Raw genomic sequence first — 27,315 nt, forward strand, 5'->3', positions numbered from 1 at the left:
GTCGCTTCCATGGTAGCTGATTAGTGTTGGTGTCAGAATGTATTTTGCATCGAGCTCTAGCTAGGTGCTGTAAAAATACAGAGGTGGCATTTACATTATAGAAGTTGAGAAGTCAGGATGTAGAAAGGACTTTTAACAAATGGCTTATGAAGCATTTTCATGTGCATTATCTAATCAGGGCCTCTGCAACAGAACTGTGTGCTAGACAGGGTCGGTGGCCTCATGGTTCATCGGAGAGAGGCCCACCAAAGAAAGGGGTGGCGAGGAAGAGGGACATGCTGGCTGCCAGAACTCTTAAGAAAGAAGGTATTTACCCTGGGGGAAGGACTGGAAGATGTGCTGTGGGAGGTGGTGTTGTGAAGGTCCTAGAAAGTGGTGCCACATCTGGAAGCTGAGAGGGCAGACCAGCAGGTGAGCTGGTATTCAGCCTGTTCCAGCTGGGGCTGATACAGGTGCATTCCTGGTATAGCAAAGTATTTTTGGTGTAAAAAATCAGGTACTCAAAATAACGAGACCAGTGTCCAGTTTCCAGCTGACAGTAGCCCTACGTTTCCTCATCTGTAAAATAGAGGTGTACCACCCCCACTGCAGTGAGTGAGGACATGGATGTGCTATGGGAGCACATGTAACTGCCATTCTCCCTGTCACTTCTCTTGCCTTGCAAGATAGACTTGCAATAAAACTCCTAGACTGTGGGAGCGCTTGTATTTTGTAGATTAGAATTGTTTCCCTTTGCCAGGATGCTGAAACTACAGTTCCCTCTTCTTGATCATAAAATTTTAATGTTGTATATGTAGTGTTCTACACTGTACAGATTCTTTTCTCATCCCTCATTATATCATGTTGAATACTTGCTATGGCCAGGTGTTTTATGTGTATACTGTACAGGGAAACATTTATAGTACAGTGATTAAGTCCTGGGCCCTAAAATTGGGTCACTAAGGTTTGAATCCTGACTCTACCACATAGTAGCCGTGTGACTTTTGCCATTACTTAATCTTTTGAAGTACATGTCCTCAACTGTACATTGAAGATAATAACAGTACATTTCTCATAGTATTATAAAAATTAAATGGCATAATCCATTACAGAGCCCTTTGCCCTAGCCCTGGTGCATGATGAGCCTTCAAATTACATGTGTTATTATTTTTTTCCTTATTATTGATATCTCCAGTCTTTCACGAGACCTTCAAGGAAAGTATTATAATCCCATTTTGCAGATGAGGAAACTAAAGTGCTAGTGATTGAGGAGTTTGCTCAAGGCCACCTAACGTATAAGTAGTAGAGCTGGCTTTTGAACCCAGATCTGCAAACTTCACAGTCCATGTTTTCCACACTTTGCCGTGCTGCCTTCAGTCTCTTAGATATTGTTAATATTCCATTTCAAAGATTAGAAAACAGACTCAGAGAGATCACTTAACTGATACAACTGGCCACAAGCCTGGACCTTCCACTATAAATCCTGCACCATGGTCCCTGACTGCTCATTTTCAGTGAGCACAGATGGTTGCTCCCTCAACACAGATCTTCCCTTACCTACCAGGTCAGTGGGGTGTGATAGAGTTTAGTGTGGGGACTATGTGTGGCTCAGGGCTATAAACAGGAATTCTCACCATGATTTCTGGTGGCTTCTGGTTGGTGTTTTAAGGTCTGTTAAGGCCTTGGCCACCTGGGACACTGTGTCCAAACCTTTAGCCATGAATATTTTTTAAAACCAAACCAGTGAAACCAAAATCAATGAGACCAAGTGTGTGTGACCAGCAGGCACTTTGAATAGCATGGAGGCCTAGGACACATATCTGCAGTCCCCCAACCCTGCACTTCTAGGTACAGGGGACCCAGGAGGGCCTGTGGTGGAAATGAATCTCCCCAGGTGTTCTGGCCTCCAGGGCCCTCATAACCATTCTAGATTTGGCTTTCAGAACCTCAGGCACCCTCAGATGTTCTCTGCTGCCACTGTCTGTGAGTGGCTGGCTGACAAAGACCACCTGTGGACCCTTCTGGAGCTTGGAGCTTGTTCTCTGAGCCCAAATCAGCGTCAGTCCAGGAGGGTACTGGAGACAGTCTTTACCCTCCAGGATAGGGATGGGAGAGGAGGTAATACACTTGTCAGAGTAGACTTTGCCCTGACTCTCCTTCCAGGCAGGGTTCCACCTCAGGAGCAACACTGGGACTAGAATGTTGACAGTAACGCAGGTGAAGTACATGGAAGCTACCCAGCCTCTGGCAGAAAGGGGCAGCATGGACGGGAGGTGATGTTGAAATCCTGGCTAACATCCTGGGATCCATCAAGTCAGAAAAATGTAAGACTGTGCTAAGCCCTGTGACAGATCAGTAAAACGGAGCCCCTGCCTTCCAGTCCCATGGGAGGAGCATTCACGAGAACAGATCTATCTGGAGTGGGCTGTGCTAGAAAACACACATGTGAAGAGCCAGGGAGACCCAGGAGCAGGGACAGGCTCTGACTTGAGGTTGCTGAAGGCTTTCAAGAGGAGGTGACATTTGAGTTGAGTCTGTAAGTAGAGTGGGAGTTTGACAGGCTATGGTGATCCACCTGAGGCCCAGAGGGAGAAGGACCACATGATGTGATAGAAAGGCAGTGCTCCATTTGGTGGGATTGTGAGGGTGAGTGTTCAGGATAGAGTGGGCATGGGGGTGTGGAAAAGGTGAGGCTGGAGCCCAGTTGGAGTGTTCTTATAGAACAGTGAAATGATCAGAAGGGCCCCATGTGGGCTATGTGGGGGATGGATGGAGGGCAGTCGGGAGACAGAAGGGAGGCTGAGAGTCCTTTCAGGAAGTGGTACAGTGAGAGATGATGAGGCCTGAGGAGAGAGTCTCCAAGGGCAAGTACAGTGAAGGCACAGCTGATGGGCCGCGGGGGCCTGGTTGGGTGTGAAGAAGACAGGAGGGGCAGTTGAAGATGAGGCTGACAAGGCACACAGGCTCAGGAGCAGGTTTGGGAAGGAGAGGGAGTGGCCATGACATGGAGGGCGAGGATTCCTCTGGAAGTAAGCTGATGGGGCAAGGGAGGTTAGCAAAACGCAAGTTTAGGAGATTTGGGGATAGGGGTCAACTGGAAAAAAGAGATCAAGGCTGTTAGAAGGAAGACAGTAAAGTGAAAAAAAAATCTTAAAAAAATTTTTTTTCAAGGCTGATCAAGAGCTGTGGTTAGCGGGGTTAGGCCACTTGCCACTCCTTCCTCTGCTCCTCAGGGCCAACTTGTAGAGGTGAGCACGAGGTAGGTGGCAGGGCTTAGAGGGAAGGTAGGTTCTAGAAGACCACCTTTGTTTTTGTTTGTAACCTTTTTCTGAAGTATATAACACACAAACGTAAATGTACACAGATCCTAAGTGCACAGTTTGATTATTTGTCACAAAATGAACATATGTAACCAGCGTTCAGAAAAAAAATGTCACTCTGCCCCATCCAGTCACACTACCCCAGGTCACCCACCTTCCTGACTTTTCATGACAGATGAGTGGTGGTGTCACAGAATGTGTATCCTTTGGTCTCTTTCACAACACTGTCTCTGAGGTTTATCCATATTGTGTGTAGTTGTAGTTCTTTCATCCTCATTGCTGCATAGTAGTCTATCGTGTAAATAAACTATCATTTATTCTTTCTAATGATGATGTACATTTAGATTGTTTCCAGCCTGCAGTGAACATCCTGTTCTAATACTTGTATTTTGGTTCCCATCTGGACATATTTCTGTTAAGTATGTGATTTGAAGTAGAATTGGTTGGGTTATAGGGAAGGTTTATATTCAGCTCCATGTTTGTACCATGTTCAGTCCACCACCAGCATATGGTAGCTTCCCATCCTCACGAATGCTTATTTTTGTCAGCTTTTTAAATTTTAGCCATTCTAATGGGCATGTGGTGGTATCCTATTTGAATTTTTGTTTCTCTGATGACTGATGACCTTTTCATGTGTTTATGGGCTATTTAGGTATCTTCTTTTGTGAAGGTCTGTCTGTTCAAGACTTTGCCCATTTTGTTCTATAAAGTTATCAGCCTTCTTGTTGACTTGTCTAGGTATGAGTCTTTTGTTAGATTAATGTATTGCAGATATCATCTCCCCTTGTGTAACTTGCCTTTTTACTCTCTTAATAATGTCTTTTGATGATCAGAAATTCTTGACTAATCCAATTTGTCAACCTTTTGGTTGCCCTTTACAGTTAATGTTTTTGTGTCCAGTTGTAGAGCTCGTTAGTTAAGGTCATAAAGATGTTCTTTTATGTAAGAACATCATTGTCGTAGCCTTTCAACTTAGCTCTGCCATCCAGCTGAAATCAATTTGGCATTGGTGAATTGTGTGAGGTGCTTCAAGATTAGTTTTTTTCCCTCATGGGTGCTTACTCGACCCAGCACCACTTATTGAAAAAGGTCATTCTTTTCCCACTGCACTTCAGTGTCACTGTTGCTATCAGTCAGGTGACAATATATGTGGGGGTCAATTTCTAGACTTTGTTCTGTTCTGTTGATCTATATGTTGTCCTTTCACCAATACCATAGTGTTCAATTATCTATGATTTTATATTAACTCTTGACTTGATATCTAGTAGGCTAAGCCCTCCAGCTTTGTTCTTCTAAGATTCTCATGGCTTTTTGGGGTCCTTTACACTTTCATATAACTTTTAGACTAATTGTCCACCAAAACCAAGCAAGTTAAAAAAAACACCTGTTGAGGTTTTAGTTGGCATTGGATCAAATTTATAAATTAATTGACGTCTTACAATATTGAGCCTTCTAATTCATGAACATCATTTTCTTCCCCAGGGGAGATCTTTTGAATTATTTTTAATTGCAATTAATGACCTATTAAAGAGGAACGTTACAAGCAACACGTTCTCTTAATAATAATAATAATTTTAAAAGTAACTCTTTCATATGCACTTCTACTCACTCCTCAGCCTTCACTCAGCTGGTACCCTTGGAGAGAGCATTCCACACCAGGCAGCTCCTGACCGAAAGGAGCCAAGAGGAAGGATGGCTCCCACAGGAGTCTGAAGCTCCTCTGTACCTCACACATGTGAAACAGCACTCTGCATGGAGCACCCTTCTTGTTGGGTGGGAATTTGTTTCTATTTCTGCCTCCCATGGTGCTGAGGTAGCACTGAGTTCCTGTCTGGGTCCCTAGCTTGGCACAGTGCCTGTCAGAGTGAAGGTACTCAGAGAATGGCTGTTGAATTAGTAAATGCTAAATTTGTGTGTGTGGCTGCCTCTAAGGCAAACCGGCCCACAGGCTGGCTTTGGCTTACACAGTATTTTTAAATTTTTAAATGAAGAGGCTGGCAATTTCACATAAAGCCTAGACTTACAGCTTCTTCTGAAAAAAAGTTAGAGAATCTGGCCACATCAGGCCACAGTGATGCCTGCCAGCAGTGGCTGGAGCTGAGCAGGGCCACCCTTCTTGATGGGGCCTGCATCACAGCCCTCCTCCCAGCCGGCCCACCCCCGGGTGCTGCACTCCTCTGCTGTGCTCACTGCCCTGAGAAGCACTGTAGTGCACCGCCAACCCTGACCTCCCATCTCTGCTTCACTGCTGGCACCTGAGAGTGCTTTAAAGAAAAACAAAGCTTTTATTATGGAACACATCAAACAAACACCAAAGCATAGAGCATAGAAGAGTGAACTCATATGCACCCATCGCTCGTTTTAACAGTTATCCTCTCTCGTCACCAGTCTTGTTTCCTTCTCCCTCCCCACTGCTCCTGGATTCTCTTAAATCAATCATATAATTTTATCGTTAATCATATAATCATAGGAATTATGAATAAGAAATTTATGATTTCGTAGGAAATTGGAAATATTTCCTATGAAATTATATGGAAATATGAAAATATTTGTCCTCTAAAATTCAAGGACTCCTCTTTTTATTTTTATTTTTTATTTTTTTATTTTTAATATATCTTTATTGATTTCAGAGAGAGAAAGGGAGAGGGAGAGAGAGTTAGAAACATCAATGATGAGAGATTCATTGATCGGCTGCCTCCTGCATGCCCCCGACTGGGGATCGAGCCCGCAACCTGGGCATGTATCCTGACCGGGAATCAAACCGCAATCTCCTGAAACCTAGGCTGATGCTCAACTGCTGAGCCACACCTGGTTGGGCAAGGACTCCTCTTTTTAAACATAACTTAATGCCATACTCCTGAAAGTAAACGGTAAAGCTTCATATCGTCAGATACTCAATCAGCATTCATTCATACTTCCCTGATTGATAAATTTTTTAAAGTTTTTTTTTTTTAAATTTAGGATCTAAACAAGACCCATACATTACAATTGATTAATAAATCTTATAAGGCTCCCAGGGGTTGGGGGTCAAGTATATTGAGGTATAATTTATATGCAATAAAATTCACCTTTTAAGAAAAATTAAGTAAAATTCACTGTTTAAGTGTATAGTTTGATAAATCCTGAGATGTATGCAGTTTTGTAACCAGTGTTAACAATGAAGATACAGAATATTCCATCATCCCTAAAGGCTCCCATTAGGCCCCTTTGCATTCAGTACCCGCCTCCCTCCACCTCAGCAACCACTGGTCTGTTTTGGATCCCTGTAGTTTTGCATTTTCCCAAATGTCATGCAAATGGAATTATGTAGCTACAGCTTTTTGTGCCTGGCTACTTCTTAACATGACAGGAAGTCTCTCAATTCATGGGTTTCCCCTCCATCCCTGTTTTTCCCTTGAAGCATTTTTGAAGAAACCAGATCATTTGTTTCACAGAGTTTCCCACAGCCTAGATTTTGCTGATTGCATCCCACAGGGGTTTGCTTCTGAAAAGCCACAAAAGAGCTCATGTTCCTATGTGACTTGTATCTGGGGACTTACTTTGGACAGAAGGTTCAGGAAAGCCAGGAGTGAAGGCTTCTAGCATCGTTTCTATCCATATTTGTCTTTTGAGTGTCAACAGGTGGAAAGTGAGCTAGCGTTCTTCCCATATCTAGTTTAGGCTCTTTCTATAGAGAGTTTCTTGGCTCTGCCAAACGTGAAAATAGAAACACAAGTGAGTTTTACCAAGAGAAAAGCATTAGGAGAAGTAGACCGGGCCTGAAGGTTCCCACCATCAGTGGAAATGGTGAGAAAATGGGCTCAGGATATTCATGCTGCCCCTGTAAGCAAAGGCAGGATTTTCCTCTGCCACCTGACCACTAAGGGACTTCACCTGTCTTTTCTTCTTTCCTGTTCTCTGATGAGATTGGGGTGGTTTTGCCATTCTGGCTAGTGTCTGCAACTTTGATGGTGCTCTGTTCTAGGAGAGCGATGCAGAGCTAAGCATCGGCAGACCTGTTGACCTCTCTGGGCATCATTGGGGCACTTGGTGCTGGTGCCTCAGGGGTTCTCTTCCCGCACCTCTGCACTCACTCCTGCGAACTCCCCACCGCAGCCCCAACATTGGCCCCCCAGCTTCCCTGCTTTCTTTTCTCTTTCCCCTTTGATTGTATACGATGGCAGGGCCACTTTGTTTTTCTCTCTGTCACTAATGGGCTGAATATCCCTGAGCAGTTCGTTGGACCTCAGTCTCACTCTCCACTCCTGTATATTAGCAGCAGCCCTGCCTAACACCTGACGATCGAGTCACTGCCCAGTGGTCTTTAGGGCTCAGAAGAGAGAGGCCAAAGAACACCCTGCGGTGTTGGGAGGGCAGGTGGCCAGGGCCTCAGCAGGTTAAGGAGTCCTTGTCTTGGTGGATACATGTTGAAGGCTCTCTGGGTGGGGGGAGGGGGGTCCATGAGGGAAACAGCAGCCCACTCATGCCTTAGAGCACCCCAAATGACAATGACCTAGGATGCGTGGTTGGGGCTGTGGAATGTGCCCAGGGGACACACCTGGGACTTCTGTGCCTTGACTGACAGTTTGGGATGGGGAGGTACAGCCATGCTCAGTGGGAGTGGACATGAACCCTGGGTGCTGGACCACTGTGCCTGGAGTTGAGTCACCGCTTCACCTCCGAGCCTCACTCTCCTCAGCTGTCAAATGGGGATGGAAATCCTTGCCCACTTCACAAGCTTGTAGGATTCAATGAAATAAAATATAAAGCTCCTTGAATACTATCTGGCATACAGTAGGCACTCAAGTAGTAGTTCTCATCCCTTTTTTGTCTTTAACCCATGGCCTCCCACACCTGCAGAAGGCCCACTGTCTCAGGAGGCACCTTCCGAACTGCTCTTCCATCAGTGCTCGTTTCCATTCTTGGTCCTGTCAATGGAGAGAGCTGCTGTTTTTTTATTTAAGTTCCAACAAACCACTTTGTTTTCACAAAAGTCAGCTCTTCCAAACCAATAGCTTTCTGCCTCAAGGCTCTGGGACTAAGTTGCTCATGGCAGAGAAATTTGGGCCCACTTGGAGCCATCTTCCCACCTCAAAGTCAAAGCTTGTCCTGTGCCAGCCAGCCTCTGCACCATTGTGTGTCATGTCTCAGCTCTCATCTGCTCTCTGACTAGGGGGCCTGCTACCCTGGGGCTTGGAGAACTTGCCATCACACACTGGGCTGTGGAAGGGAGCTGCCCCATGTGTCACCAAGGGCAGGGGAAAGTCCCAGAAGAAATCAGTTCTGCTGTGCAGAAAATTAAATTTGAGTTGCAGTTTTCAGAAATCCTTCTGAGTGTTACTGGGACTGGAAACAAATGAATCACAGGACATCTTGGTTCATCTCTGTCCAAGTGACTCAATGATTTTGTCCACCCTCCCTTTCTTTGTTCCCACACAGCTAGCTCCAGTTGACTTCTGAAGCCTGAACTAGAGAGACTCCTGCTCCCAATTTAGGAGTGGAGAGCCCTAATTGGAACCTTTTGTGCTCTGCTCTGGAGCTGCGTGGCCTCTGGGCTCCGAGCCTGGGCCAGCTGTGGCCTCTTGTGTTGGGCTGTTTACAGTTGGGTTCTTTGAAGGGCATTCCTCAAGGTGAACCACCTCAGCAGCAAATGCAATGACCACCTTGCCAGGCAGTCCCCTGACCGTGCAATGGGAGGGTAAGATGTGCTAGCTTCACAGCACACAGCATGCTCCCAGGTGACATAGACTAGGATTAGTCTTTTAGGTTCTGTTGCCCACAGTTCTTTTGTGGGGGGAAAACGGAAACCAGAGCTAATTTAATATGATCCTGAGGCACCCTGGCAGCGGGTTCAATGCAGCTTCCTTTATGGAGAGACGGCCCTGCCATAGCAACCTGCACAACTGCCTTCTAGTGTCTAGAAGAGCTTTATTCAGCCTCCATGACTTCCTTTATTTTTTTTTTCAAATGGGAAAGGGGGAGGATGTGAGGAGAAAGGGCTCTGATATAAACAGTTTCCAAGGAGACCCGAGAGTTGGGGTTGGGAAGGTTTTCTTTCCCTCTGTCCATACCGAAGGAGGAGGGGTGTGTGCCCAAACGCAGGGGATCACGGGAGGTTTCAGCCCAGAGTCCCGGTTCCTCCCTGCTGGAACTGCCAGATGTTCCAGTGTTCTCAGGCTTATGGGGACAGATGTACACAGGGGCTCAGCCGAGATTCCAAGAGGACTTTGGGGTATCCAGGAGCACTTTCAGAGTTAAGGGGCCCAGCCAACACTGTGTAGAGGATGGACGAACCCGACTTCCTAGCTGCTGGCTCCCTGCCCGTTTCCAGAAGAGAGCTATAACCTGCCTTCTTCCTTAAGTCCTGGAGCTGGGAGTGAGGAACCATGGGGTGCACATACTCATCTCCGCAGGACGAGCCCACCCTGAGAAGGTCAGTTCCAAACAGTGTCCCTGGCAGCAGACTGTGTAGATGCCCCTCTGGCTGAGGGACACTTGACACCTATACTCAAGTGAGGACAGAACTTCTCCCCGGGCAGGGATGCCCTGGAAGCATGAGGAGGGTGCTGTGTAGAATTGGCCAGCATAGTTGGGGACAGCCCCTGGGGGGTTTGGCTGGGCAGGGGCACTGCTGGCCCCTTTGGTCTCAGATTTGCAGGCTGCATCTTCCTGCTTCCCAAGGACAGGATATGGACTGGAAACCAGAAAGGCCCGTCACCGACTCCTCTGCCTGTGAAAGATCAGGTTCCATGTGCAGATTCCAGTGTGAAGCTGTCAGATGGGGTGAAGCCAGTTGAGGACACTCAGGTGTGGACCTACTCGGGCTGAGTAGCAGGGCCTTGCAGTGGGGAGACAGGTTCTGCTGTGCCCCACCCAGCAGGCCAGGTGTAACTAGTAAGAACACCAGGAAACTGCACGTGTTGGGGCACTGACTAGAGAGGTACAGGGTCTTCCTCAGTCCCCTCAGGTTCCCTTTCCCTCTATGGACCCCAGTCTGCCCAGGATCTCTGGAAGCCATCCCTGGAGCTGAGGGGAGAGGGTGGGAGTGCTCTTCCTCTCCCCGGGGGTTGAAGCTAGTAAGAGACGAGGGCTAGCCTTCAGAAGTGCGCATGCTTCTTGGGAGGATCCTTCCTCCATGGTCAGGCAAGGCTAGCCGTCTTGCCTGCCTCTGACGTTCACAACCAGACCTGCCTAGAGGGCTCCCCTCTCTGCTCCCAGAGCTGCCAGCCTGAGACTCCCACCCTGTGCAACTGCATCAGGAGGCCACACTGAGGCCCTCCTCCCTACAAGCATCCCCCCCCCACACACACACTGACTGTCAGGGCTGGAGCTGAGCTCCCCACCAGCTACATGGGCCTCATCTAGGAGCCCCTCTGCTGCCAGTTCCCATGGCTATCTAATTCAGAAACATTCTCACCACCTCAGAGGGAGACACTGTTAAGCAGCCACGCCCATCCCCCCACCCCCGGTCCCCGGCACCACCATGTCTCTGGATTTGCCTGTTCTGTACATTTCACATAAGTGGAAATTACATTTAGTTTTGTATCTGCTTTTTGTCTGATACTATTTCATCAGAAACGTTTGTCTAGGTTGCTGATAGTTTTTTTAACCATCAGTTTAAATTTACATTTGACTCATGTTTAGTAGGTAATATATATGACTCCGAATTCAGAATGAACAAGTGGTAGAATTCACAGGGTTGTGCACCTTGCTTTCTTCGTCTAACAGCGTGTTGGCGGGCACGCCGTGTTCGTGCAGAGACAGACATTTAGTGTTCCGGTTTAGGCCGCACGTAAACTATAGGGGTAGTGAACATGTGGCTGTTGGTGGCTGGACATGGACAGAAGTTGGACATGTAGGAAAGATGTCCAGACCCACACCCCTTTGGAGTGTAGGTTGGAGCTGGGAGTAGGGAGAGAAAGGAGGCAGGCCTGAGGGAACTCTATTCATGCTCTTTCCCTGGCCCTGCTTATGTTGGGATGGGCCTGCCCTGGAGCTGCTGGGGTAATGGGGAGCAGGGGGGGAGGGCCTCTGTGGGTTCCCATGATCACCAGGTGGGAAAACCTGGCCCCTTGAGGGGCTGCTGCACTGACAGGGCCTCCAGGACAGAGGACAGAAGCTGGAGTGGCCAAGTCAGGCGCTGAGCCCTGCCTCCCATAGGGCCCCACATGTAACATTATTTAACACAAAGGCCCTGAAAGTAGCCTAGTATTTCATACTAAATAGGTTAGTAGTTAGTATTTCATACTAAATAGGGCCTAATAGTCTAGACTGCTAACCTAGTGAAAAACCCAGTGGGGGCTTAAACATGAAACTTCTGTCTTTATGTTTACAAAATTTTGTGTCTAAACAGCTTTGCAGAGGCATTCTTTTTTTTTCAACAAGATCAAATGGGATTTATTCTGGGATGCAAGGGTGGGTCAATATCCACAAATCAGTCAACATGATCCACTACATGACCAAAATGAAGGATGAAAATCAGATTGCTTGAAATCTTCAAGCACCTGAATATCTGATTTATGGTTTCATACTCTAAATTTCCTTATGACAGTGTTAGCACTACTTTTTGCTTTTATTTATTTATTTGTTTATTTATTGTTCAAAATATTACAGATGTCTCTTTTTCTCTCCATTGACCCCGCCCCACCCCCCTCCCCAGTCCCTCACCACACCATTGTCTGTGTTGGGTTGTGCATATATGCATATAATTTCTTTAGCTAAACTCTCCCCCTCCACCCATTCACCTCCCTCCTTCCCTCTGAGATTCATCAGTCTGATCCATGCTTCCATGTCATTGAATCATTTCTGTCCATCAGTTTATTAAGTTCTTTAGATTCCACATATGAGATCATGTGATGTTTGTCTTTCTCTGCCTGGCTTATTTTGCTTAGCATAATATTCCCCAGGTCCATCCATACTGTCCCAAAGGGTACGAGATCCTTCTTTTTTACAGCTGCATAGTATTCCATGGTGTAAATGTCTCACAGCTTTTTTATCCACTCATCTACTGATGGGCACTTGTACTGTTTCTAGATCTTAGCTATTGTAAATTGCACTGCTATGAACATAGGGGTGCATATATTCTTTCTGATTAGTGTTTCAGGATTCTTAGGATATATTCCTAGAAGTGGGATCACTGGGTCAAAAGGCAGCTCCATTTTTAATTTTTTGAGGAACCTCCATACTGTTTTCCATAGTGGCCGCACCAGTCTGCATTCCCACCAGCAGTGTACTAGGGGTCCCCTTTCTCCACACCCTCGCCAGCACTTGTGGTTCGTTGTTTTGTTGATGGAGCCATTCTGACAGGTGTGAGGTGATACCTCATTGTGGTTTTAATTTGCATCTCTCTGATGATTAGCAACACTGAGCATTTTCTCCTGTGTCTCTTGGCCATCCATATGTCCTTTTTGGAGAAGTGTCTATTCAGGTCCTTTGCCCATTTCTTAATTGGATTGTTCATCTTCCTCTTGCTGAGTAGTATGAGTTCTTTGTACACTTTGGAAATTAGCCCCTTATCAGATACATCCTTGGTAAATATGTTCTCCCAAACCTTGGGTTTCCTTTGTATTTTGAGGCTGTTTTCTTTTGCTGCGCAGAAGCTTTTTAGTTTGATGTAGTCCCATATGTTTATTTTTTCTTTTGTTTCTCTTGCACTAAGAGATATATCAGTGAAAATTCCACTACATGAGATGTCTGTGACTTTACTGCCTATGTTTTCTTCCATGATTTTTATGGTTTCATGACTTACATTTAAGTCTTCTATCCATTTTGAGTTTATTTTTGTGTATGGTGAAAGTTGGTGGTGTAGTTTCATTTTTTTGCATGTATCTGTCCAATTTTCCCAGCGCCATTTATTGAAGAGACTGTCTTTACTCCATTGGATGCTCTTGCCTCCTTTGTCAAATACTAACTGACCATAATGGCGTGGGTCTATTTCTGGGGTCTCTGTTCTGTTCCATTGATCTATATGTCTGGTGTTATACCAATACCAGGCTGTTTTGATTACAATGGCTTTGTAGTACAGTTTGCTATCCAGTAAAGTGAGCCCTCCCACTCTGTTCTTCTTTCTCAAGATGGCTATGGCTATTTGGGGTCTTTTTTGGTTCCATATAAATTTTTGGAGTATTTGTTCTAGCTCTGTGAAATATGCTGTTGGTATTTTAATAGGAATTGCATTGAATCTATACATTGCTTTGGGTAGTATGGACATTTTAATGATATTCTTCCAATCCATGAGCAAGGTATATTCTTCCACTTGTTTATATCTTCCTCTATTTCTTTTTTCAGTGTCCTGTAGTTTTCCGAGTATAGGTCTTTTACATCCTTGGTCAAGTTTATTCCTAGGTATCTTATTTTTTTAGTTGCAATGGTAAATGGTATTGTTTTTTACTTTCTCTTTCTGAGAGTTCATTGTTGGTGTATAAAAATGCCATCGATTTCTGGATGTTAATTTTGTATCCTGCAACCTTGCCAAATTAATTTATCAAATCTAGTAATACTTTCCAGAGGCATTCTTAAAAGAAACCTTCACTTAGTAAGTTTTTCCATGGACTGCAGGCCTCTAATCCCAAGGGACATCACTTTTATGCTGTTGTGACATCCATGCTTGTGCCTGCCGGCATTTCACTCTTTAGTACACTTTTCCATGCACCAGAGGATGCAGGGGAAAGAGCGAAGAGAATCAGGCTGAGATTGGTCCTTGCCTGGCCACTTACTGGGCACAAGTGCTGCCATTGAGCCTCTGTCAGCTGTCTGTAAAGTAGGCGTTCAGTGCGCCCTGTATTGGAGTGGGGATGGGCCTGCTTTGTGGTAGGGGCTTCCTGGATGTGATCACATCTCCTTCCCTGAGACCCGGCATTTCCAACATGTCGCCCCAGGGGCGAAGTGCCTGGCCACCTGCAATTGCATCCTCACCCCCTGGCCAGACTTTCTGACCAGCACGGGGATCCCCTGGCTGGCAGGCTAAAGGCAAAAGGGAGCCACTGAGCTCTAGACAGCCTCCAGGGAGCCCCAATGGGAGAAGAGGAAAGGTGGAGGCTCTGCACCCTCCCCAAGGCTAGCCCCATCTCACTTCTGATCCCAGCTCAGCCCACCCCACCCCAGACACAGCCCATTTTGGGCCCCTTCAAACCTCATTGAGTCCCTTTCTATCCTGCTTTGATCTCATCCATGGCCCATCCATGTTTCATGAAAAACACAGCTGCTTGGCTGGACTTGTCTGAATTGGAAATTGGGATAACCTTGGCCACTCTATTAAAAGGATTTGCTAAATAAATAAATAAATGGCATGAGTGGAGGTCATCCACCAGCTAACTTCTGAAAAACTGTGGGAATACTCAGCACCTGCCTGCACACACCCACTGTCACTCTGTACCACAAGCTTTTGTGTGAGGACTTGGTGGTGCCCTCTGGCTGCCCAGAGACCCTGCTGTTGGCTGTGGTCTAGCAGGGGAGGTGATGAGGGGAGTGGCTGGAACTCCCTTCCCAGTGACAGTGGTCAGTTATAGAGCCTGCTTCGCGCTGGATGCTCTCATGGGTCCTTTATATCCTTTTTCTTCATTTGATCTTTGCAGAAACCTTTGAAGTGTTTTGTTATCCCATTTTCTAGTTGAGGAGCAATGAATTCCAGTTCAAGTTCACTCAGCTGTGAATTGACAGGCTAGGAATGCCACCCGGGTCTGCCTAGCCTCCTCTACCTCATTGCCTCCCATGCCTGCCTGAAAATAAGTATAAACTTTCTACTGAAATATAGTATCTGCAGAAAGGTACATACAGATCGATGATTCTCGCCATGTGAACAAGTGGTAATCACCACCTGGATCAAAGAGCAGATCGTTACCAGCACCCCAAGAATCTCCCTGCTGTCCCTTGCCCACTGTCCCCACACATTAGTTTTTCCTGTTTGGGGACTTGATATAATGAAATCATACATATGTACTCTCTTCTGTCTGGCTTATTTCACTCAACATCATCATGTTTGTGAGATTCATTCATGTTAGTGTGTGCAGCGAGCATCTTTTTCGTTGCTGCAGTGGAGAATGTTCCATTGTAGGAATATACCACAGTTTGTTTATTCTGCTGATAGACCATAGGGCTGTTCCCTGTGAGGATTCATGTATCTAATGCTGCCTAGAGCATTCCTGGTAGGTCTCTTGGTGCACCGGTACAATGCACTCTGCTAGGACTGTACCAAAGAGTGAATTGCTGGGGATATAGAAGATACTTTCAAACAGCCTAACAAAGGAGTTGTGCCATATCGCCCTCCCCTGCAAGTATGTGGGAGTTCCGGTTGCTCCACAACTTCACCTGGACATGAATGTCAAGCACCTTTCCATGGGTTTTTTGGCCCTTTAGGTACTCTCTTTAAGAAAGTGCCTGTTAGGTCTTTTGACAATTTTTCAGTTGGATTATGTATCTTTTTCTGATTTTTGTTGTTAATCCTCACTGACGATATTTTTTCGATTGATTTTTAGATAGAGTGGAAGGGAGGGAGGGAGAGAGAGAGAAACATTGATGTGAGAGAGAGACATGGATTGGTTGCCTCCTGCACATGGTGGGATCAAACCTGCAACCCAAGTATGTGCCCTTGACCGGGAATTGAACCTGCGACCCTTTGGTGTGAGGGCCGATACTTTAACCACTGAGTCATGCTGGCCAGGGCTTTTTCTGATTTATTTATAGGGATTTCTTATATTCTCAGTCCAAGTCCTTTGCCAGATACACATATTTTGCAAATATCTTCTGTTTTTCCCACCTTGCTGCCTTAGGCTTAAAAGTCCCTGGGGAGGCTCACTTGGCTTTTTTAGATTGCCCTGCAGGCCTGGGACAAGGAAAGAGAGAATAAAAAGGACCGAAAATGAACATGGAGGGGACAGGAGGCTTCCAGCCAGGAGGTAGAGAGTGGGCAGAGGATCCTGAAGCTGTGATGTACCCTGCAGTAGTGCTGTTCTCTGAGGGGATAGGGCCCAGTTCAGGGCTCTAGAAAGTGCCAGGATGACAGAGAAGGGCACAATGAAACATGGCTCTAGTGCAGGGAAGGGGAAGGAAGAAAGGAGTACTTAGGAATCCCAGGGGGTTGGTACTTGGGCAGGCCCTTGAGGTGGAATAGGAATCCATTGGCGAGGAAGCGTAATGAGGATGCTCTGAGTAGAGGTGATGGCTTGACAGAATTCGGAGGGCTATCATGGAGAGTGTGTGTGGCAGGGAGAATCGGGCAAGACTGGGGACAGATTCTAAAGGGACTTGTGTACCCCTATCCTGTGGGTATGGGAGCCATTGAGGGTTTGAGAGTGAAGCAAGCAGTGGCACGGTCAGACTTATATTCAGGAGTCTCCAGGTGCTGTGTGAGTCAGGGATTGGAGATGAGAAAAGGCTGTGGGGATCATTGGCCATGGATGCTGAGGGATGGGGAAGTGAGGTCCTTGACCATTCTTTGTTCCCATCTGTCTGGGGGGTGGGGGCTCCTGGCTCTACCAGGTGTTGGTGTCTCAAGAAGTTTTGGATTTACTATGAGGGAATGTGGAGGAGGCCTGGCAGCCCTGGCACTGGACCAGAGGCAGCTGCTGGCATGCTCACTGGAGAATGCTTCTTGATGCTGCCACATGCATTCCATACTCATCTGACACTTTTGTTTTTCAGGACCTCCTCTGCCAAAGACAGCAGCTTTGTGGAAAAGATGAAGAAGACGGTGAGTTTGCTCTCTATGTTTGTGCTCTTGCCAGCAAGTCTTGGCCCTGGCAGATGCTTAGGGGAGTCCAGCAGAAGGCCAGCTGCACTAGATAGGAGAGAGTGGTGGGAACCCAGGCCCAGCTCTCTCTCGAGTACATTCTCATCTTACCAAAGCCCCAAAGCTGCTCTGCTATTGCTGGGACAGTTTACTTTGTTTTTTGAATGTTTATTTCTTGAACAACTATAAGAATAAACTATCCACCCGGCCGGGAGTGGCTCAGCGGTTGAGCATCGACCTGGGATCCAGACGATCAGGGTTCGATTCCCGGTCAGGGCACATGCCCAGGGTTGCGGGCTCGATCAGTGACTCTCTCATCATTGATGTTTCTATCTCTCTCTCTCTCCCCCTCTCCGAAATCAATAAAGATATATTTAAAAAAAAAAGAAGAAACTATCCCTCTAACTCAGAATGCTGTGCGGTCTCCTCCCTCTCAGTCCAGGCTCTGTCCATGAGCAGATGTAAACCTCACATAGCTATGGTCATGACACAGCTGTAGTTTTATCTTTGTTTGTTTTAGTTTATCTAAATTTTTAATTGTATGGAAAGGTACAACATTCATATGGTTAAAATCCAAAAAAAACTATTCAGTGGAAAGCCTCTCTCTGGTCCCTGCCACTCATCACCATTGTTCTTAGTATTTTATGGATCCTTCTAGAGCTTGTTGGTGCACATACAAAAAACAAGAGATTCTTATTTTACATTTTCATAAAACAAAAAATGGCATAGTATATACTGTTATAGACCACGCTAATTTAATGATATATCTTGGCCATCCTTCCATTCAAAAGCAATTCAAAAGCACCTTCCTCATCCCTTATTAAGCTGCATGATTCCATTATGTGACCATAAGTACTCTATTTCTTTAAACACTGTTCTGTTGATGGGCACTTGGAATATTTCTAATCTTAAGCTCTTAGAACGATGCTACTGTGACTATGTAGATCAATTTGCATATTTGCAAATGCAATAAAAGCCCAGAAGTGCAATTATTGAATCAAAAGAATTTGTAATTGTGATGGAAGTTGCCAAATTGCCCCCCATAGAGGTCATACCAGGGCACTCTCTTTAGCAATGTGTGAGAAAACCTGTTCCTCACAGCTTTGCCAATAGAGTTTGTTATCAAAATTTGGGGTTCTGCCAGTTTTCTAGGTTTTTAAAGAAAAGGCTATCTCTGTGTAGTTATAACTTGCATTTTTCTTATGAATGACATTAAGCTGATTTTCATATGTTATAGTGACATTTATTTTTTCTGTTCAAATATTTTGCCTATTTTTCTGTTGGGATTGATCCTTCTTGAGGAACTGCTTAAAATTATTAGGGAGCCCAGCCAGGCGTGGCTCAGCGGCTGAGCGTCGACCTAGGATCCAGGCAGTCAGGGTTCGATTCCCAGCCAGGGCACATGCCCGGGTTGCGGGCTGCATCATTGATGTTTCTGTCTCTCTCTCTCCCTCTCCTTTCCTCTCTCTGAAATCAATAAAGATATATTTTTTTTAAAAAAAAATTCTTAGGGAGATTTACCCCTTGTCTGTGATATGAATTAAAAATATTTTTCCCAGCTCTAGCCAGTTTGGCTTAGTGGTTAGAGCGTCGGCCTGAGGACTGAAGGGTCCTGGGTTCTATTCTGGTCAAGGGCACATACCTAGGTTGCAGGCTTGATCCCCGGCCCCGGTTGGGGCACGTGCAGGAGGCAACCAATTGATGTGTCTCTCTTATGTCGATGTTTCTCCCTCTCTCCCCCTTTCACTCTCTCTGAAAAGCAATGGGAAAAATGTCCTCAGGTAAGGATTAAAAAAATATATATATTTTTCCCAGTTAATAGTTTGCTTTGACTTGGTTTATCATATGTTTCCTTGTTTTTGTTTTTGCCATGTAAAAGTTACATAGTCCCCTTTATTATTCTTTTTATGACTTATGAACTTTGAGTCATCATTTGAAAGGCCTTCTGCACTCTAAAGAGGTAAAGGGCCCTGGCCAATTTGGCTCAGTGGTTAGAGTGACAGTCTGTGGGACCAGAGGGTTAAGGGTTTGATTCCTGTCAAGGGTATGTACCTGGGTTGCAGGTTTGCTCCCCAGATCTGGTAAGCAGCCGATTGATGTGTCTCCCTCACAGTGATGTTTCTCTCTCCCTCTTCCCGCCCTTCCAGTCTCTCTGAAAATCAATGGAAAAAATATCCTAGGATGAGGATTAGAAATAAAAAATTAAAAAAAGATAAAGGAATTTTTTCATGTTTTCTTCCAGTACTTTTATGGTTTCCTTTTTCATATTTAAAATCCAGTCTGCTGGGACTTTATCCTGGCCTAAGAAGTAAGGTATGGCTTCAACACTACTATTTTTTTTACACATTCTAAATTCCATGTAATAGAGTCTGTCTTTTCTCCACTGGTTTTATCATATACATAATTCCCATGGGTTTTGGGGTCTATTTCTGTATTTTCCTATTCTTATACTTTGATCTGTCTGGGTATGTACAGTATCATACTGTTTTAATTATTGAGATTTTATACCTTGTTTTAATATCTGGTAGTGCTAGGCACTTCCCCGCCCCTTCCCATCACTTCTATTTTTTGGGTAACAGTTTTATTGAGATATAATTCACATCCATACAGTTCACCCATTTAAAGTGTACACTTTTGGTGTTTTTTAGTATATTCACAGAATTATCCAAACCATCACTACATTCAATTTTAGAACATTTTCATCACCCCCAAAGAAACCCCATACCCACTGACAGTCACTCCCCATTCCCTCCTCCACCCTCAGCCCCAAGCGATGGTTAATCTGCTTTCTGTCTCTATAGAGTTGGCTATTCTGGACATTTCATATAAATGGAATCATATGACCTATTGTGTTGGCATCTTTCACTTAGTATAATGTCTTCAAGGTTCATCCATGTGTAGCATGTATCAGCACTTCATTCTTTTTTTTTTAAATCCTCACCTGAGGATATTTTTTCCATTGCTTTTCAGAGAGAGTGGGAGAGAGAGAGAGAAAGAGAGAGAAAGAGAAAGAGAGAAAGAGAGAAACATCAATGTGGGAGAGAAACATTGATTGGTTGCCTCCTGCACACGCCCAGGGCCCCAGGCCGGGGATCGAGCCTGCACCTGAGGTACATGCGCTTGACTGTAATCCAGCCAAGGACCCTTCAGTCCTCTGGCCGACACTCTAATCATTGAGCCAAAGTGGTGAGGGCTGCATTTCATTCCTTTTTATTGCCAAATAATGTTCCCATGGATGGAGTCATATTTATTTTTCCACAGGACTTTTAGAATCAATTTACTGAAGAAAAAACATATGTTATGATGTTTAGTAGGATCAGGTTACATTTCTGTATTAGTATAGGAAGAACTGACATCTTGTATGTTGAGTTCTCTTCTCCGAAATCACAGAACCTTTCCGTTTGGTTGAGTCCTTTATCACTCAATAGCTTCTTGAGGGCTTCTTACAAGGTTTATTTCTAGGTGCTTTATATATTTTGATGCTACCAGAAATATTTAGCTGCTAATTTATATCTTGTTTAGGTCCCTTAACCTGGTATCATAAGCATTTCCTCCTTTATTCAGTAGTTTTTGTAGTGATTATTTTAAAAATACCATTTTAATTGATTTGTAGAAAATTCAGGAAATGTAAAAGGTATGAGAATACTTTAAACCAATTGTAATCCATGTTTTATTTCCTTTGTACCTGTATCAGTTGGGGCTAGGTACAAAAACCAGAGACCATTCTAGGGACTGGGCACTGGATACCACTGCAGGGAAACCTCATGTCTACATAAGGGGACCAGAGGGTGGCCTGTGTCTCACTTCCACTTTCCAGATTGCTGCATCCCTAGCTGCAGGGGAATGTGGGGAACAGAGTTGGCGCTTTTTCAGTAGCTGCTGTAGAAGGCACAGTAGGAGGGTGGTATGAAGAGCGTGTGAGCCAATCCATATGGTACTTTTCCCTATTGTCTACCTTTTCATAAATATGTATTATTTTTATAATCACCCAAAAGACACCCATAATTCCCCATTTGAAGACTCTTGGTATATTTCTTGCCAGTCTTTTTCTTTTGTGCATGTATGTATATAAACAAAACATAAACATATATACACACATACACATATATGTGGGTGTGGTATATAACAAAATTGGATTATACTATACATACTGTTTAGTCATCTTTTTTTACTGAACATTATGTTGTGTTTTTTGCATGTCATTTAAAAATCTGTCCAAAGTGTTATCTTGAGCAGCTGTGTGAGATTACCTTGATGACTGGAGTCATCTGGGTGGCCTTTGCCCACATCCACCACCAGAGCTGTGGCAGTGAGATCCTAGCCCCAGAGTGAGTTACAAAAAGACTTGTAGCAGGACAGAAGAAGGGTGCCCTTGAGGTGCCCCACCTGCCCCATCTGCCCCCGTGGTCACCTGGAGTCCCTGGTGAAGCCTGTGCTGTCACTGACCCTGCGTATCTGGCCTTCCCTAGGGCAGGAATGTCATCGTGTTCTACGGCTCCCAGACGGGGACTGCTGAGGAGTTTTCCAACCGCTTGTCCAAGGACGCCCAGCGCTACGGAATGCGGGGCATGTCAGCAGACCCCGAGGAGTATGACTTGGTGAGCTCTCACTGCACCCTGGCCCTTCCTCCCAGCTCTTCCAGCAGCATTAAGGAAGAACTCTGGATCATGGAGATGCTTAAAGGGTTGAGTTAGCCAAAGGGACAGACAGGAATGGATGTCTCCTATCATTTGTACTGACGTCCAGGTGACCCCAGTTTTAAGGACATTAAGAACACCTGACAGGGGTGAGTGGGGGTAGAAGAGGGTATGGGGTGATAAATGGTGATGGAAGGAGACTTGACTTGGGGTGGTGGACATAATACAATATACAGATGATGTATATAGAATTGTACATCTGAAACCTATATAATTTTATTAACCAGAGTCACCCCCAATAAATTCAATAAAAAGGTAAAAAAAAAAAAAAGAACACCTGGCTCAGGTGTGCACGTGTGAGCTCCCAGCACTGCTCATGCTCAGCCTTTCGTACTCTGCGCAGTGGGCTTTACAAATGCTAGATGGGTGCTAGCAGAAGTGGATTGAGTGTGGCTTTAAAAATGAAAATGGAGTTTCCATCTGAATACCCCACTGCCCAAACTGCAGCAGCAGAAGAGCCAGATTGAGGGGGAATCTGGGCTCTAATCCCCTGGCCGAGCCCCCCCGTCCCTGTGGACCTTCCTTGCCTCTACACATGAGGAATGTTGTCTTTCTGCTTCTCCCCTTTGGGGGTCATTGCCACTCATTGCCCGGCTGCTCCTGCAGCTCCAACAACACAACAAATGTTCCTTCCCTCAGAACCACTCTCTGCTGAGTGCCAGCTGCTTCCTGCACATGCGTCTCATCTCCCAAACCAAACTGTCCCTGCACCCTCTCCACGCCCTGCCTTCAGTCTTGGGGACAGACACTACTACCTGTCCCCAGACCTGGGTTTGGAGTCAGTGAACAGTGGGCTAGGAATTAGGGAGAGCCTAGGTCCTGCTGTGCTCCAGGGACTTTGAGTGACAGTGAGGTTCACGGTGGTGCCCAGGGCTGATGCACAGGGAACCACCTTCTGAGTGCCAGCTGGTGGCCTGGAATCCAACCTGTTTGTGCCTGTCAACACCCTTTCCTCTGTAAGTGCACCTCCTCCATGCAACCCCTGGACTCGCTTGCCTGCACCCCATCAGGTACAGACGTGACCTCAAGCAGGCTGAGTCATGGTCGCTGGGCCCTCCCCTTGTCTCTCCAGGCCGACCTGGGCAGCCTGCCAGAGATAGAGAACTCCCTGGCAGTGTTCTGCATGGCCACCTATGGCGAGGGTGACCCCACTGACAATGCTCAGGACTTCTACGACTGGCTCCAGGAGACGGATGTTGACCTCTCTGGAGTCAAGTATGCGGTGAGTCACCCAGTCTTTCCTCCAGTGGCTCCCTATGGGCTCCCAGGTGGCAGCCTGCAGTACCTCCTCTGGACCTTTGGACTCCCATGTCTAAGAGGTTTCACTTCGTTCTGATCAGCGAGAGCAGGCCGAGGTGTCAGGACAGGGCAGGAGGAGGCTGGCCAGTAGCTCATGGCAGGGAGCCCCAGGGAAGGCTGCTCATGGGACAATGGAACAAACCCCTCTTCCACCCTTAACCCCAGCACTAAGAGAGCTTCTCCTATGTCCCCAGCCCCACTTTGCTCCATGGGGCATTTGTTGCTGGAGACTAAAGACAAGAAAGGTGTGGCTGGTTGACCAAGATTTGGCTGGGCAAGGAGCCTGGTGGGGAGGGTGAATTGCCCCCACTGGCTGCCCAAGGTTGAGGCTTAGAGGCTGGCTATGCAGGGGTCCTGGTCTGCAGGTCACTGAAACAAAGCCACTTCCAGGGGCCAAAGGTGGCCCACTTCACAGTGCTGCCCAGCGGCTTGGCGAGCCCTATAGGGAAACCCATCCCTGACTACTGGCCAGGCCTCAGACCCGCCCCTCTGTCCACACAGGTGTTTGGCCTTGGGAACAAGACCTATGAGCACTTCAATGCCATGGGCAAGTATGTGGACAAACGGCTAGAGCAGCTTGGTGCCCAGCGGATCTTTGAGCTGGGGATGGGCGACGATGATGGGAAGTGAGTGCCCCAGACCCAACCTTGCATGCTGCCCCCCCCCCTTCCCCGGAGCCCCCTACTCCAGCTGTCAGGTGTCAGGAGCCCTCAGGGTTAGGGGTTAGCTGTGGCACATGAGGACAGTGCAAAGCTGTGCTTTCTGCTGAAATTCTGTGACACAGGAGGGAAGGGAGCTGCCCACCCCCAGCCCCCACTGAGTGGGCTTTTTTGCTTTTCCCCATCTTCCTGGTTTTCCCAGTTCAGATAGAAGCTGCCCACACTTAGCACAGATACTCTAGACACTTCCTGATGCCTTGGGTTACATCACTGGGTGAGCCTCTTGAAATGAGCCCTCAAGCTCTTGGGGCTGCTGGGGAGAGAGCCCAGGTTGTTGTAGAAGGTCACCCATTGCAGGATCTCATTGCCATGACTGGGTGGCCTGGGGCCTAGCTCATTACGTCCTCTCCCCAGCCTGGAGGAGGATTTCATTACATGGCGAGAGCAGTTTTGGCCAGCTGTGTGCGAGCACTTTGGGGTGGAAGCCACTGGAGAAGAGTCTAGGTAGGTGTGTGCCCATAGATTGGGCTGGGGGCGGTGGGTGAGTGCCTCCTGAGGGTGGGAGACCTGGCCTGGTGGGGTGGAAGTGGTACTCGAGAAAGAGAGGCTGGTGCACACTCAGTCAGATACAGGGAGGGTTGCAGGTCCCAGGCTAAGGCGCTGGGCTTTGCCTGAAGTGACAGGCCTTCCTTACTTTCTCACAGAACTATTTGGAAGCCTGCTGAACCCCAGGCTGCACCAACCCTTCCCCAGCTCTGTGTTGGCTCCCTCCCACCTCTTATGTCCAGTCTGGACCCTCATGTATTGTTTCACTGACAGTTTCATTCCCTGGTGCAGCTTCCCTCCTGTCTTGGGACTGACCCCTGCAGCCTCCTATCCCCACCAACCCGCAGCCTCATCCTTGGTCTTCCCTTTCCAGCATTCGCCAGTATGAGCTTGTGGTCCACACAGACATAGACATGGCCAGAGTGTACATGGGTGAGATGGGCCGCCTGAAGAGCTACGAGAACCAGAAACCGTGAGTGGAGAGCATGGTTCCGGCCAGGCCCTGTGGCCCTTGGCACACCCCTGTGTCAGACACCTGGGGACAGGAAACAACTGGTAGTCCTGTGTATCCCCGCAGACCCATCCTGTGGGTTGTCCTTATCTCCACACTTTTCCAGAAATGGGCATAGGTGGGGATCTCTGCCGCACAGCAGGGGAGGGTACGAGGCCTAGAGAGAGCAGTGACGGGAGGCTGCTCCATGTTCAGGGTTCTCAGGACCCCTCCCCACCCAGTGGTCCCTCAGTCCAGGGCACAGCCTCTGAGAAACTGGCACTTGCTCAGTTTGTATTTAATTTGCTCTGACATTTTGCTCTGTAAATATCCTGAGGTGGGAGGTATATACCAGTTCTTAAGCCAGGACATAGCAAGTTCTAGGTTGAACTTTGGCAAAAAGGCATATTTCCTTAAATTTTCCCTCAATATTTGGACTTTGTGTCGAAAAATATAATATTCCTCTCTTGGGCCCCTGATTTGCCTTCCACCCACGTGCTGTCCAGATTCCTCCTGGAGCCGCCCAGGAAATCCTTGTACCACCAGGATTCAAGACCAGTAGCTCTGTTGTAGTCAGCCCTGCTGGAGTCCTACTGTAACAGGAAGCCCCAACATTTTAGTGACTTTACGGAATAAAAGTTTATCTCCTATTCATGTTGTACTAGGGCACGTTGGGTGAAGCAGCTCTGCTCCACACAGTCACTCGGGGACCCAAGCACCTTTTCTGTCTTGGGAAGCCACCTTTAAGAGCCCAGTCCTCCTTTGCACTCAGCTCACCAATGGATTCAGTGTGGAGGGTCTCGCAGGTTTTTAGGGCCCAACCTCAGTTTCCATATCTGTAAATGGAGACATTGATAACCTAGCTCTGCTCACTTTGTGGAGTTGTCAGGAGCACTACATAGGATCAGGCTTGGAGTACCCTTTACATAATTAGAGAGGTTTCCTCATGGCCCTTGGAGGCCAGCTCTGAGGTTCTCTGTGTTCTGTGAAACCAGAAGGGTCCCTTTGGGGCAGGGAGATTCAGACTGAAGACCTGGCCAATCACTGAGCTGCTCTCCTCCCCACCCAGCCCCTTTGATGCCAAGAATCCATTCTTGGCTGTCGTCACCACCAACCGGAAGCTGAACCAGGGAACTGAGCGACACCTCATGCACCTGGAATTAGACATCTCAGATTCCAAAATCAGGTACCAGCTACTGCCACCCCCTCTCCCACACCTTCACTCAAGGCCTCCTGATCCAGGTACAGAGGCCTCCCACTCTCCTTCTGAGCCTTACATCTCTCCCTTAGGTATGAATCTGGTGACCATGTAGCTGTTTATCCAGCCAATGACTCTTCCCTGGTTAATCAGATTGGTGAGATCCTGGGTGCTGACCTGGATGTTGTCATGTCCCTGAACAATCTCGATGGTGAGTTCTAGAATCAAGGCCACTTCCATACCCCCCCTTGCCTGTCTGGGCCTGAAGCAGCTGGCAGGAATAGGTCCCTTGGCAAGGCCCGTAGGTTAAGCTGCTTAGGCCTGAAGCCCTGGTACCTGAGAGGACCCTTATACCCGACATGCCACAGTTACTGGTCCTGTATCAAACTGGGGGGGCAGGGAACAAAAGTAGCTATAGGTTCTGACCCTCTACCTTGGTGTTCCCTCCATCCCCTCACTGACATAGCCTTTTCGGGGGCGGGTGCCTAACTAGTGCCTATGTCTTGTGAAGAGGGTACTGCAGGCCAGGGCCCTGGTCTCAGGCCTGGCTCTACCATTACTGGCCACTGAGGGCCTGGGGCTGCCTTCCTCCTGCTCCAGGGCCTGTGTCTCCACACCTGTAAATTCAGGGATCAAAGTCAGTAACCGCAATAGCCCTCTAGGTCCATTCAGGGTGCACAGAATGCAAGAGGCACTAAATATGGTACAGGATTTTCCCAAGGCTTCAAAGGACTGCCTGGCTCTGGCTTCTTGCTGTGACCCCTTGGCATCCCCCACTGACCACCCACCTGGGCCCAGCCCTACCTGGCGGTGCCCTACTCCTTCTCATCCTTGGTCATCCTAGCCTGGCTGCTCCTTCTCACCAGCTCCAGAATCAGCCCTTGAAAGGAATAGCATGAAAAGGGGCTGCTTTATATTAGTCATGCCAGCAGTGGAGGCACAGTGGACACGTACTGGGTTGGTCTCTCGTTCTGTGGGGCATGTTCCTCTACCATCAGAGATGACACCTTGCTGGGAAGATTGTGGTGTTCTCACTCTCCCCCCAGGAGAATCTTACCCCCTGTGGGGGGCCCTTTACTGCTGAGAGCTGTTCAGAAAGAGGTGCAGAATCTCAGAACTCCCCAAGGCAGATGTGTAGCTTTAGAAAAGATGCACTCACACAGCCCTTCCCTGTAGTGTGAAGCCTGAGCCGTTTCCAGGCTCAGCACAGAGGGCTCTAGGGTACTGGGAACACCCAGCTTTTTGATCTGGGTGCTGGATACACAAGGATGTTCAGTTTGCGAAAATCCATTAAGCTATACACGTATAACTTGTATACTTCATGTAGGTTATGCTTTAGTAAGGAGTTCAAAACCCCCCAAAAAATAGGCCCAAAACCCTAAAATGCTGAGCCCTTCCTGCACCAGGCCTGCTGTGTGTCCT

General features: G+C 47.0%; 1 protein-coding gene across 8 annotated transcripts in view; it reads left to right on the top strand.

Moving 5' to 3' along the window:
• The window catches only part of POR (cytochrome p450 oxidoreductase), a 64,594-nt gene that overhangs the window by 34,566 nt on the left and 2,713 nt on the right, over nt 1-27,315 (top strand). For all 8 annotated transcript variants that reach the window (XM_081133304.1, XM_081133305.1, XM_081133307.1 and 5 more), the window contains 8 exons: nt 16,917-16,965; nt 21,474-21,602; nt 22,774-22,923; nt 23,502-23,626; nt 24,074-24,163; nt 24,579-24,677; nt 25,765-25,881; nt 25,986-26,104. In XM_081133304.1, coding sequence (XP_080989430.1) covers nt 16,917-16,965; nt 21,474-21,602; nt 22,774-22,923; nt 23,502-23,626; nt 24,074-24,163; nt 24,579-24,677; nt 25,765-25,881; nt 25,986-26,104 — 878 coding nt within the window. The remainder of the gene's footprint in view (nt 1-16,916; nt 16,966-21,473; nt 21,603-22,773; nt 22,924-23,501; nt 23,627-24,073; nt 24,164-24,578; nt 24,678-25,764; nt 25,882-25,985; nt 26,105-27,315) is intronic.

Source organism: Miniopterus schreibersii, assembly GCF_964146895.1.
Source record: "Miniopterus schreibersii genome assembly, chromosome: 3".
Taxonomy (NCBI): domain Eukaryota; kingdom Metazoa; phylum Chordata; class Mammalia; order Chiroptera; family Miniopteridae; genus Miniopterus; species Miniopterus schreibersii.